The sequence below is a fragment of the Temnothorax curvispinosus genome, unplaced genomic scaffold (assembly GCF_003070985.1).
Source record: "Temnothorax curvispinosus isolate PA1 unplaced genomic scaffold, ASM307098v1 QBEX01002652.1, whole genome shotgun sequence".
NCBI classification, from domain to species: domain Eukaryota; kingdom Metazoa; phylum Arthropoda; class Insecta; order Hymenoptera; family Formicidae; genus Temnothorax; species Temnothorax curvispinosus.
Genome location: NW_020212432.1, coordinates 1,697 through 15,753, shown reverse-complemented (window position 1 = coordinate 15,753; position 14,057 = coordinate 1,697). Strand labels below are relative to the sequence as shown.

Here is a 14,057-nt window from a genome sequence, read left to right as displayed (position 1 = left end):
TGGTGAGCCTGGAGTGCCGGGAGAACCTGGTGTCCCCGGATATCCCGAAGAGCCTGGGCTGCCTGGTGAACCTGGAGTGCCCGGAGAACCTGGTGTTCCTGGATATCCCGGAGAGGGTGGACTACCTGATGAACCTGGAGTGCCGGGAAAACCTGGTGTTCCTGGACTGCCCGGCGAACCTGGAGTGCCTTGAGAACCTGGCGTTCCCGGATATCCCGGAGAGCCTGGCCTGCCTGGTGAGCCTGGAGTGCCGGGAGAACCTGGTGTCCCCGGATATCCCGAAGAGCCTGGGCTCCCGCCTGGTGAGCCTGGAGTGCCGGAAGAACCTGGTGTCCCCGGATATCCCGGAGAGCCTGGGCTCCCGCCTAGTGAGCCTGGAATGCCGGGAGAACCTGGTGTCCCCGGATATCCCGGAGAGCCTGGCCTGCCTGGTGAGCCTGGAGTGCCGGGAGAACCTGGCGTTCCCGGATATCCCGGAGAGCCTGGCCTGCCTGGTAAACCTGGAGTGCCTGGAGAACCTGGTGTTCCTGGATATCCCGGAGAGGCTGGACTACCTGATGAACCTGGAGTGCCGGGAGAACCTGGTGTTCCTGGACTGCCCGGCGAACCTGGAGTGCCTTGAGAACCTGGCGTTCCCGGATATCCCGGAGAGCCTGGCCTGCCTGGTAAACCTGGAGTGCCCGGAGAACCTGGTGTCCCTGGATATCCCGGAGAACCTGGGCTACCCGGAGAACCTGGTTGTCCTGGTTGGCCATTTGGATCTCCCGGTTGACCTGGTTGACCATTTGGATCTCCAGGTTGCCCGGGTTGGCCACTTGGATCTCCCGGTTGACCCGGTTGACCATTTGGATCTCCAGGTTGTCCTGGTTGGCCACTTGGATCTCCCGGTTGACCTGGACTACCAGTGTCACCATTCCATTGCCCACTATTATCTCCATTCCATTGTCCGCTATTATCACTGTCTCCACTTTCTAAGTTCTGCCTGCAGTTCTTCCTCGTAACAGCCCAAGCGTGATTACACGCTTGAATCTCTGGGTCCCAAACAGTTCCTTCGCCACACTTAAAATCGTACTTCCTAAAGTTTCCGTAACCTTCGTTTACGCATCTGTAGAATTTTTTGCAGTCACAAGTATCGGCTAAAAATCCTTCTTGCGTACACTGATTTCCATTTTGACAATTAATATCATTGTTCTCCGGTTGATCCATAGTTGGTCGACTCGGTAACGGTGGCTGTATTGTTATGTCTGGTTTTTTGATTGTTGTAGCAGCTTCAGTCGTGGCTGTAGATAGTCCAGTAGTTATTGGAGATTGTATTATGGTCGGTCGCGACTGTATCGTTGTTCTGCCCGTTGTTGTCCATATGGGGGAAGGAAGATCTTGCACGTTCGAATCGAGCTCATTCTCGGAACTGCCACATTCAGACCGACCGCTATCTTCTGCATGCGTGCAAATGTCTCCCTTATCTTTGGAGAACACCGTGCCTACTCCGCATTCGAACTTGAAGGTCGTTAGCGGGCTGCCGTTGCCCCAATCTACACATCTATAGTAAGTTCTGCAGTCACGAGGATCTTGATGATAACCCTCTTCTCTACATTTAAAAGGAGCATTGCTCTGCCTGTATTGGTTTTGGTTATACCCGTAATAATCTGCAATTTAATATGGTTAATTAGCACTCAAAATTAATTTAATCTTTAGCTGACTAAATAAAAAATATTTCGTAAAATACTCAATATTTCCTTTTTTTTATTATTTTATATGTTCAGACAGCATATTTTAAATAAACTCAATTCTAAAAACAATAAGCAACAACACAACATGTTAAATAAAGCAGATTATAAAGTAACAATTTTATTGTCCGTATATAGCACTCATTTTACAGATAATTATATCTGTATAGATCAGAATAATGTTCTCGTTGTTTTCAATTTTGTAATCGTCATGCCGCGAAAAGAAATATTCATTCTCGTGTTAAAATAAATTAATTGACGGATTAATTAATGATTTTTTACATCGCAGCCTCTACTGGGAAAGAACTGATAAAAAACCGATTAATATTCACCTTACATATTTTAGTAAATTAGATGTAATACTTTAAAAAATATGTATTATTGATCTGAATATTAATCAACTCTCTCAACCATTCAATATTGATTATTCTAAATTTGATGTCAAAACGAAACGGATGATTAATCGATGATTTTTGTTTGTTAAGAAACGTCTTCTATTAATTTTTTTAACTGAGTTAAACTGAAATAAATAGAGATTAAAATAAAGATAAAAATTAACTAGTTCTCACCAGCTTCTGTCAATCTTGTAACGATTAGCGTCGCAAAGACGCTCAAAATCGATCTAACTTTCCACATCTTTTGTATTCAACTTTATCTGCAACATAGTAAAATTACCAATCATTATTATATGAAAAAATAATTTCTTAAAATAAATGGCGTTTATTTTTTGTCGTGTTTTGGTTCAAAGTTATATTTGATTTTCGCTGTAGTCAAATTGCCGAACGATGAGTATGTCTAGGTACGTGCATGTTGACTATCTTGGCTGTTGACCCTGATGCCATTTCGAAGAACGGCTATCGTCTTCTGCTTAACGATTCATCCGATAACGAAAGAGCATCTTAACGCACGTTAACACCTACATCAAAGAACGTCATCGCGTGCATCTTATCTTTCGCAACTACCTCTATAGCGCTCTTGATTGTGTGCGGTACCCCGGTGTTTATCGAGATGGAGACTACGAGCAATGGCTCAGTGGAGAAACTGATTGTGAGATCTGTGCAACCGGAAATATAAATGCTCGTAGCATATATCGCCACAGGCGACGATATATAGATATAGTTCGTCGTCAATTCTAAACTTTTTGTCGAGCACATTAATTACCACTAATACTTAAACAAGAGTAAAAGAGTTTTACTACGTTAACTGAGAAGATGTACAGTAATATTTTTCACAAGGGGTAATTTAAAAATTTAAACGTTTAGATATTCGATACCAAAACATCATGTTTCTACAATACATTTCAAAATATTTTTAAATATGAATAAAAATCAACGCCATAATTTATAAGTACAATACTTTTGCTTTAAAAGAGTTCGGAAACCGTGCTACCACAGACTTCTTTTAGCATGCCGGTGCGAGTTTCACGTTCTCGTGCCGTTGCTCGCGACGTATTCCATGTATCAACGCGTGAACAGCAGCAACGGTAGAAGCAACGCTGTGTAAACTCGTAACGAATTGCAACGTACATGACTTGTCAATAGAGCACGTATGTATATACACCGTCGAAAGAAGAAAATCCTCGAAGAGGAGACGCGTTCTCGCGCGTGTAAGGAGTAAAAAGAGAAAAATAAAGAGAGAGAATGAGAGGGAGGAAGGAACTAACTGCGTTGAGAACTTGAAATGAATAGACCCGTTCCAATCTCGTTTCGTGATCTTTCCTTCCCGTCCAGTGAAAAGAATATTGCGCGAACAATGACGTAACATCCGACTGCGTCTTCCTTCTTAAGGAGTTAAGAAGCCTATGTCATTACTTAATCGTGACGGTAAAGTTTCAATGGCACGTTCAGATTGCGAATTCACTGCCAATGCCAATCGTGCGTTGCAAAATTCTTTTCGCACAGACAAGCAATCTGCTTGTTAACATATCAACCTTTTAGAATCGTTTAAACAGCGTGCCTAAATTGCATCGTTCAATTTTCTGCGAATATTGTTTTTTTTTTCTGTAATATGAAGATATAAAGATTAAAAATACAGAAAGAATTATAATCGAAGTTTTATCGTTTGATTTTTGCGAATGTTTGTTTTTTAATATAAAGATTAAAAATATAGGGAGAAATATAATATGAAGATAAAGATAAAATTTTCTTTAATCACCATTGGAGTAAGATATACTCGAATTATAGAGTTTTTACAACAAATTGACGCAGCTGATATTTAAATATTGAATTCGTGCGAATAACCCACATTATAAAACGGTATGCTCGGAGAAATATCCGCAGCGTTGAATGAAACATTTCACGGCGCGATGTTGTAGGCTCCGTTTACACGTCGATCGTTACCTGAATGCTAATCAAGATTATTCCACGTGGTCGTTGCTTACGATCACAGGCGCGTTTACGATTATGCGAAAGAGCATGCAATCTAATTTCGCATGCCGAACATCGATGCCGGCTGATGCAAAATAAATAATAGATCGGGCAAGGAAACATTAATGGAGCTTAATCGCGCTTGATTTTATATAACATTTACTCTGGTACATACATTAAACGCAAATTTCAGAGAAAGCAAGCAAAGCTTAGCTTAATCAAAAACGCATTTTTTCTTATTTCCCAGTTATAACTTATTTGAGGCTCGGGTTACATTGTTCTTCCTCCACGAGAAATTGCTTCTCGTATAACATGAACAATTACGCGCCCGGCCTTTGATCTTTGATGACACGTATTTTAGCTTATTTCTGTCATTTGTCGCTGTGACTTATGTTCAGCCCTTATTTACCTCCCTTACGGGCAATTTACGTTGCGCAAAGATATACCACGTTGTTGCATCGTGAAATAGGTATCGCAGACGTTTTGTTGCCGCGGCGGCGCACCGCTGCGCGCATAAAGCATAATGAGAGGGGCCGTTCGGGCGGTTAATATCGTTTACTATCAAAGTGTAAACGGATACCCTCTAAGCTGCGGATATATATGCCGGAATGGTACGAAGGTGCACGCGAGTAATGACGGGCTGTTAAGGAGGCAACATGACTTATTTATAAACCGATTCAGATAGGTCTACCATCTGTTGCTGGATGCTGCTGTTGCCGCCGCTGCTGCTCCTGCTCCTGCTCCTGCTGTTGCTGCCACTTCGGGGAATGAAACCTAAAGGAACTTGCAACCTCGGACGCATTCCAAGGACAACGTGCCCGGCGTATCTCGCGGTTTGTCGTGCAATTAACTCGCCCTCCGTCGATGGATATCTCGGCTGGCAAGAATCGACGTCGCTGAATTAACCGGCTCTTTCTTCTCTCTCTGTCTCTCTGTCCTCTCTCTTTCTTTCTCTCTCGCTTTCTGTCAAATGCGGCGCGGCGTCGAGAGAACATCGTTTATACGTCCAGTCTTCCATAATCTCAAACGTGCCAACACGTAAAACTATTTATTGAATTATTGCACGTGTATTACGTTGCGAGGACATGTCGTGGCAAAATGCTAGTTTTAATCACGTCAAGTAATCCAGATTAAAACGACGTAATTGGTCTTCCACTTCATTAGCCTTCGCGTCATAATTGCACACTTGTATCAGCACTATGCTGATATGACTTTGACTAACCGTCAAAGCGCTATAACTCGATCTAAATGTAAATCAAACGCGATGTCGCGCTTCCCGCGATTGCAGCGTCTTGAAACGGTGAAATTGGCGATAACGCCGTCTCCACGAAACATACGTCGTTAAGGGTTTATTAATATACGGATTATTATTATAAATAGCATATTTAATGTGTATCTCTAAGAAATGTAGATAAGTAGAAGATATTCGCGCTAAGCCTTTGATTCATTTCTGTATCTTTGATCATTCATAAGAGGCTTTACCGACCGTAATATCCAAACACGCATATTATTACTACGCTTCGTGCACATTCGTTCGGAAGAAGATCTTAAAATCCGACAGAATAAATAAATAAAGTTAGTTGAGTATAGATAATAATTGGCTCCTTGTAGATACGAGAAATCAAATAGATACAACACGAGTCTAAATGCACAAATGCAAAGCACTGCAGTGCGATAATACAATTATTCACTCTCTTTAATAGTTATTAATCGAATTTCTTACACTTCAAACGCTCAGTTGAAATCAATTTTGACTAAGGTTCTTTTCTTAGTCAACGATATAAAAAGTAAATTGATTTTCCCTCAATTAGAAACCGTTAAAGTCCGCACTTTTAGGCTCGTATCTTCCCGTTTTAATTCTTTTTGTGGTTTAAAATCCATTACGATTTGTGCCGGTAACGTGAACAAAGAAACGCGGAATGGGAATATCGCGCGCATATTTTTTATCGAGAGAACGTCTTTATCGCAGCCTTCAGAAGGACTTCGGAAAAAACTTACATAATGTGCACGGGCCGCATTAACCTTGTAATTATCGACAGTTATTATGCACCTTCTTCTTCTTCTTCGTCTTCTTCTTTTACGAGATTGAAGATTTAACGGTTTTTGCTGATTACAAAAATGACGAAGGACAAAGAATTTACTGGTCTGGGTACTGGTCGAACGCGCCGATAATCTAATTGTGGTTGAGCATCGCGCGCTCGGTATCATTATTAAGAATCACGCCAACCAGTTTTGACGAGATCACCCCGTTAAAGGTAATAAATCATTACTTGATTATCATTTACTGGAAAGATTGATGACACGATTGCAAGCCGCGGTATCGAGGCTTTTTATAGAACGACGAAAACATATAATTATGTACTTTATCGGTTTCTTTTGCATTACAAGAATGCTCTTTTTTTAATCAGTACATATAGCTCATCATCGATTTGCATAAATACCCTTAAAAAATTGTAAATGGCAAAACATTGTCACGAATTAATTAGAAATTCGAAATTCAATAAGGTTCAAAGTATAATTACTTTTAGTTTTAGAGTTATAGCCTTGAATTATATTACATGAATACTTTCTTCATTTCATTTCAAAGATAATTTTCTTCACTTCGAGTAAGCACCACGTGCGAAACTAAGACCGGCCTTGAATTAAACACGATTATTGGAATCCTTGACACGGTGACGCTTGTTAATCGCGTGGAACGCGATGTTTTAAGAAAAATAGTAATCCTCATAGTTAGCCTTGTCGCCAAACATTGCTGATAACGCCGTAATAATAGAAAATTAGCAGAAAATGCATAAGCGTATATTTCCCGATCCTTGAGCCTTTATGTCCTTTGCGCGGTCGACGATCGATTTGATTCATCGCAATCGTTTTTTATGGATAATGAAGGATAAGTGACGCGTGCGGTTATTATTTTTTATTATTCAGAATACAGGCAGTCCGAGGAACATACCGATAACGTTGCAAATTGGCAAATGTTTGTGACGAGAGATCAGCTCCGAAATTGTTATAATAAATTGCATTAGCAAACATTGCAAGGCTTGCTTTGGAAAATTTTTGAGACAATCCAGATTGCACCTTGCGGCGCGCGTTCAGATAGAATCAAAAGTTAATCGAGGGTAGAAAACCTGTTACACCGTGACCAAGAAAAATAGTAACATCTCAGTCTGCGGACGATGGCGATGATGCGAGTACAGTGAACCTGAGCTGTTATGATAGCATGCGTACAGCGTAAGTGCAACCTTGCCGTTGAAAGTAGCAAGGTCGTTTCTTCTCCCGCCAATTCCACTTTTGCCCTCCCTGCCGAGGATGTATGATACTGGTGTACAGTGTACAGTGGCGTGGGAATGACGCGAGAAGTCATACAGAATCCGAGATATCCGAGATAATTTGTAATTATCAAGAAGATATATAATTAGAATATTACAAGACATATACCTTTTACGCGTGGGGAAACGTGCTCTTAATATTTAAACACTTGTATAAAACAATAGTAATAGAATTCAAATATGTAAATGATTATAATTAATTAAAGACTTTGGAAACCTACATTTCCTCGTTACTTAGTTAGGATTCATTCCCGTTTATGTCAGTTACATTAAAATTCGTATTGTTATGAAAAATGATGTGAGTTGTTCTTCATGTCGGGATGTTTTATTATTCAGCCTTTCAGTTTATTATTCATGCAACCTTGCATTGTTCGATGAAATCTTAATAAGGTGAATTCCTCTCAAAATAGTTAGCGATAACTGCATTGTTTATTGTGGCATACTAATTATTACCTTGTATTATTACCATATACTTTATGAGGACCTTATTGTGTATAACTCAACACGTGAATGTACGTACAGCGGAAAGATTTCACTCTTGAATGTTTTTTTATCTGAGAATGGAATAGAATTAAAATTAAAAAATTTGTAATTAATTCGAATTTAATTTATATTTGTTTAATTGGTAGTTATATAAGACGATCTTTATGAAGATATAAAATATTTTTAAGTTGCACCATATATTTTAGGAAAATTAATATAAATCTTTAGACGTGTGTGTATAAGTCAATTATGACTCATAATTGGTTTTACGTATGGAAGTGCTCTTGTTCCAAAGTGAAAAGTTTTCATCGCGGTTTTCGTCGCGATGAGTACAAAGTGCAATATAAACTTGTCGCTGAATTAATGACGCATGACGTTACAAAAATTCACATGACATCCGTCAGTGAGATTAAAGATTTCTTCGTAGTTAGCAACGTCATCCACAACGTCCCTTGTAGCGACGCGTCGCAATTAAAGGGGCGCCTGTAAATTGCACGCGCGAATCTTTTCTCGACCCCCTCGGCTTCTCTCCCGTCCTCCTTACACGTCTCTCTGCGCCTTTTTTTCAATGTTCCCTTCATTTGCTACTATAATCACATGTAGATATCCCGCAGATCTATCATTCGTCGTGCGTAAATCCGTCACTGACACCACCAGCCTCGCTAAGGTTCAAGGCTTTCTCGGTATATACGCGCCGTACATATATCTCTAGGAAAATGAGAAAGCTGCAGGTGTGAAGGCATAAGTGTAGATATAAATAGAGCATAATTACGAAGCCGCGGTGAATCAATGGAATCGGCGTGCTCGCAGTAAGAACCTTGTTTGACACAATTAATGACCACAATGAGCTGTCGATGTAATGAGCACAGTGTAAAATTTATATTTTTTTTAAACAGTTATTTTTTTTAACACGACATACTGTGCATGTAGATACACTGTTAAATTCGTACTGTGTCAACTTATACCTAATTTTAGTCATTTTCAATTTGAATCATTCTTATAGATCGTTACTACTCCTACTCAATATGTCGTTAATTTGATTAAAACAATGTTAATTTGGCTAAAACGATGGAGTTAAAATAGTGCTTTGTGTTAAAATAATAAATTTTGATACACATGATAGTTATAAAAAGAACAAAATGTTATTTAACAAGGTATTGATTTATTTTTATTTCACGACTTAAAGAATTTCGTGGATTAATATTATCATGATTCGTATTGAATACAAATTGAATATAAATCAGCATGATAATGCGGCGAGGAAAAAGATATTTTATCAAATATCTTTTTCTATACGAGGAATGTGATTAAACATGTAATTGTCGCGAGTCCATTTCGGATTTTCCCTTAACCGGCAAAATCTCCCACTTCAGAATGGTTGCTCAAGGCTGAACTTTCCGGAAGCATTGCACATTAAAATTAATGACGGAAACATTCCTCGTGTCATGTAACGAATAAAATATATTTGTGATTATACATATATGTTTTCTTTGGTAAAGATTGTTTTTTATAGGATTTACATGAGATTCTTTCTCATTCTTTCTTGATATTGGATTTCTTATTTATAAATAATATAAGAACTTTTTTACATTGCATTAAATATTAAAACATTTGTTAATTAATTATTTACTTTTATAATTCCGCGGAACTTGATCGTGAAAGGTGTATCAGTCGATGTAATGTAGTAGGCTTTTTTATCATTAAAAGAAACGGAAAAGCCTCATACTTGTATGAGTCGTTTGTTACATATATACATCTACAACATATTTGTTGTGTGTAACAAATCTTAGATTTGTTACAACTTTTGCTTGTTACTACTTTGTTGCAACTTTCTAAAGATATCTAATAGTTGTTTCTTTCGCATTTATTCTGATCATCGCTTAATATCTCATAGCAAAAATTTATTGTGCTTTATGCGCAATTTTCAATTTGCGCAGCAATAGTTAGGTAATGTATCAGGACTGTCAGGATCCGCACGATCGGTCGATGCACGTGCGGCGTTTCTTTATGGCGGCATCAGACCGAAAATCAATTTTGAGACCGGTATCAATTAAGGCTGCTGCCGTTTATAGATTACGAAATACTGCACGGCTGTACATAATGCATTATGCGCCTGCGAGCGGGCCTGTTTACCTCTCGGCCGGATCGGCTTCAATGCCAAGATCGAACGACGGATTTGATCGGCCGCGAGGCTCTCCGAGCTCCGATCTGGGCGTACGAAGCGCGGAATGTCGAGCCAAATACAGCAGCCGTTTCGGTCGTGACGCGAATTCGCGATCGAACGGGAAGGGGAATATTTCGGCAGCGGTCGTTTACATTGTGGGCATGTCACGAGTATTGTAAGACCCGCTTGTGACCGGGTGAAACAGTTACGTGACGACCAGCGTCGACGATCATATAACGATTACACGCGCGACATTGATCTTCGCTCCGATTTCAATTACATCACTAAGGGCCACTTCGACCAAACTCCGATTAACTTAATCGTTGATTAGTCCATTAAAAATGACCAACCGCATTTGTCAATCTGTTTAATGAGCAAATGCGATTGGTCATTTCCAATAGACTAATAAACGATTAAGTTAATCAGAGTGTGGTCCTAAATGTCAATACTGTCAATAGTCATATTCTTTATGTTATTTTTATAATTTTAGACTGCTTACGATATTTCGCGGTTAAGGAACAGGTGCAGGCGCAACAAATTGCGCTCGTCTTATCCATGTGCGCCACTTTGTCGTTTGCATCTGAATACGCTCACGAACTTGTTCAGAATGAAAAATATGTGGAAGGTGTCGCTTGACAAAAAGGTTTCTTTTAATTAAAATTTACATACAGATGTCAGAACATGCGCGCTTAAGCGAGACACTATTAGATGTTTTTACACTACCACTGGAACTTTTTAAAATCGTATTGAAATGTAAAATGAATAAATTCGTAACACTAAGAAAATGTAATACGCAAAAATATGTATGCATGTTCCATAATAAAATATTGGGAAAGCATAATTAGCGCGCATATAATAACATTAAACGTGTTTATTGTTTTATTGATTATCGACCGTCGCTTTTGTAATAGGTCGTTCACTTCACGTTCTTTTTCCGTTCATCTATATTTTACAAAATAAGAGTTGTACATTGTTAGATTCATAGTGTCAAATTAAAAATTATACTCAATTTGAATCATTTTTAACCATTTCTATAAGTCACTATTGCTCGATATGTTAATTTAATTAAAACAACGTTAATTTAACTAAATCAATGGAGTTAAAATAATACTGTTTTGTGTCAAAATAATAAATTTCACATGGCAGTTAAAAATAACAAATATCTTAGTTTAAATTTCATCCTTTAATATTTAACAGTGTAAGCCTTAGCATAAAATATTCATGTTTTAATTCTTCACGTGGATTATTAGACGGTAAATATAATTTTACGATGAAAATTATTAGAAGGAGGGGGATTTATATTTACTGGCAAATTTATTATTTATTACATTAAATTTATATTTAAATTGTTATTTGCTCTTCCTATTTATTATTGCAATAAACACACAATCACATCGTCCAAGACGTAGAGTAGCGAGTGATCGTTATGAGTTAATAGTTTAATGAAATGACTACATAGATAAGGATCAAAAATAAAATATATTAATTTACGTCGCGTATAAAACCGATAATGAGGTACACATCGTAATAAACTATGAATGTCTCTGACAATTTTTGTTCTACCTGATAACGTGTAATACTCGATTGAGCTTTTGATTTCAACAACTGAATGAAAAGCGTTAAGAGAATTTCACGTCTTACGAGAATAAAACTGAGATGTCCATAAAGCATGTAGATTAGTAATGCCAAACACGATAATTACGCGCATTATCTCGGGATTTAAAAAAAGAATTACAAACATTTGGGCAACTTCACGCGTCGTTTGATTATCAATTATCGACTCCGACGCGGGGCCTTGGGGAACCGAGCTCCGTTATCTGATGCATTATAATCGCGGTGTATTTATGAGGCTGCTTAAATTTTCGGGCCAGTAACGCCTCGGACACCGAAATTTATGCTAATCACTTCCCCCCCTTCGTTAAAAATCCGCCAATCTATTTCCCAAGGAAGCGAAGAAATGCCCGACGATATTTCTACGAAGATTCAGATTCAGAACCATGCGGATAATAAATTATATCTGCGTCGATCATTCTTGATGATCTCGAAAACGTTCAATTAAAACGGAATTCATTTTCTCTCATTTAAACACGAACAAACGCTGTTTGTTCATTCGCCGGTACCGCAGTATCTTCCGCACATGTGCAACTCCCTAAAGATTAATCGATTTAATCACTTTTCGCTAACGAGCTAACGTCTCCAGCTTGCGCAAATTTTCAAAAAAATACGCGTCTACGCTTTTCACATTTTCAATTTTTACAATTTAAAAGAAAAACGCGAAGGACGTGCGCCGAAAGCGCACGGATTTTCCGTTCACTTTCGCAAACGTGAAAGAGACAATAACGTGGACTCACATTTCGATGCATTCGGCAAAGAAATTCCGTCGTCTGTCAGTCGTCCGTCATCTCGCGAACTCTTCCGTTTCCTGGGGGGGCCCCCCCGTGGATCCCTCGTGGTCCTCGGGAACTCGCGTCGCAGCGTGAGAGCCGCAAACTTTTCAGTAACTATTCTGAAAATCGGTTGCTGATCGTGGCACGTTCCCGAGAGGGAGTAAGTCCTGAGGACGCGGATGGCTCCTACTTATAAAGACTTGGCCAAGACTTGGCTCTCCAATTGGCCTGCCCCGGTGTGCGTGGAGCACACCGGGCACGCGTGTGTGTGTACGTGCACAGTGCGAGGAAGGCATAGCGGCCGCGTGCAGGTGGTGGAAGGGGGCACAAACCGTGTCCCGATCGTTACACGCTCGATGTTACACATTACACCGGGGAGCCGCCGATGCCGTCCAGGAATTCGCGCCTCTTCACCGGGGAATGCGACACCGCGTCTCGCGTGCGTCCGTTGAATCGCATTTCTCGCATTCGAGCTAGTTACCGCCGCATAGAATTAGCAAGCGTTAAGCGCCTCGTGCGTATAGAACTCTCGCGTGAGAAACTAAATATATAACGATTCGCGATTTCTCAATTATCTCTCCTTTTAGCAAAAAAATGTCCCTCGACTCGTGAGCGAAGAATATACGTGACTGTGTTTTTCTCGTTTTCAGTTTTTTATATGATTTATAAAAGAAAAACGTGAAGAATGTCTTCATCGCGTGCCCCCTTTGCAATTAATACATGTCAACGTTATTCCATACAAAAGTGTACTTTTTGTGGAGCAAGCCGGAGCCTATAACAGCATTTCTCGATTCTCGAGGACAGTCGGCAGTGATGGTATTTTTGTGTCTTACGCAGGGTAGCTATCGTTTAAGGAGTAAAACTGCGGAGCAGGTTTCATTAATTCGTGCGCGAAGACATCCGATACTGATAGAAGTCGGAGTTGAACGCACCCCGGAGCTCACGCAAAGGGGGGGAACCGCCGTCGTCGTTGTCGCGGCATGCCGATCTCGTGAAAAACGGATACGAAAGCGAGTCGTAGACGCGGCGCGTCGACAGGAAAGTAAAGCCAATGCGTTGCAGCATCCAGGATCGAGTTATGTAGACCGTCGCGATTCGCGATCCTTCTGTTTCACGGCCTTGATCGCGCGCCGGGTGCATCTTCTGTGCCAACCCGCGCGCGCGCGCGCGTGCGTTTTTTCGCGCCACGTCGCGGCGCCGATACGGTTTTCCCTGCCCGGATCGGCCCGTGGAACAGGTTCCCCCAGGTTTCCCCGCTATTTATATCAGCGGTAATGAATCTGATAGAAAGATTTTTTTTTTAAATAAGTTATCCGAGTAGCCGCGAGTCACGCAATGAATGAAAAGAGAGGATCAATGAAATTATTGAATCGTTCACCTAATTACCCAATCAACCATTATTAAAAAACGTCTTCGTACGTGTTACAGATACCTAATATAAATGTAACAGAAAATAAAACGGTGAACCCAAAACTAAATGGAATATATACGGAGATACAAGTTTGCAAATCTGACAAAATTCATCGTCAAATAAATTTAATTTTTAAACGAATATTTATTTTATTACGAAAAATATTGCTTAAAGGTACACTTATTGTTACTTT

General features: G+C 39.9%; 1 protein-coding gene across 1 annotated transcript in view; it reads right to left on the bottom strand.

Annotated features, from left to right (window-relative positions):
- Window positions 1-12,600, bottom strand: part of LOC112451838 (mucin-5AC-like) — a 17,128-nt gene extending 4,528 nt beyond the window's left edge. Inside the window, exons 1-3 of the mRNA XM_025011746.1 lie at window positions 12,418-12,600; window positions 2,297-2,382; window positions 492-1,646 (exon numbers count right to left, since the gene is read on the bottom strand). Coding sequence (XP_024867514.1) covers window positions 492-1,646; window positions 2,297-2,363 — 1,222 coding nt within the window. The 5' untranslated portion in view covers window positions 2,364-2,382; window positions 12,418-12,600. The remainder of the gene's footprint in view (window positions 1-491; window positions 1,647-2,296; window positions 2,383-12,417) is intronic.
- Between the last annotated feature and the right edge of the window lie 1,457 nt (window positions 12,601-14,057).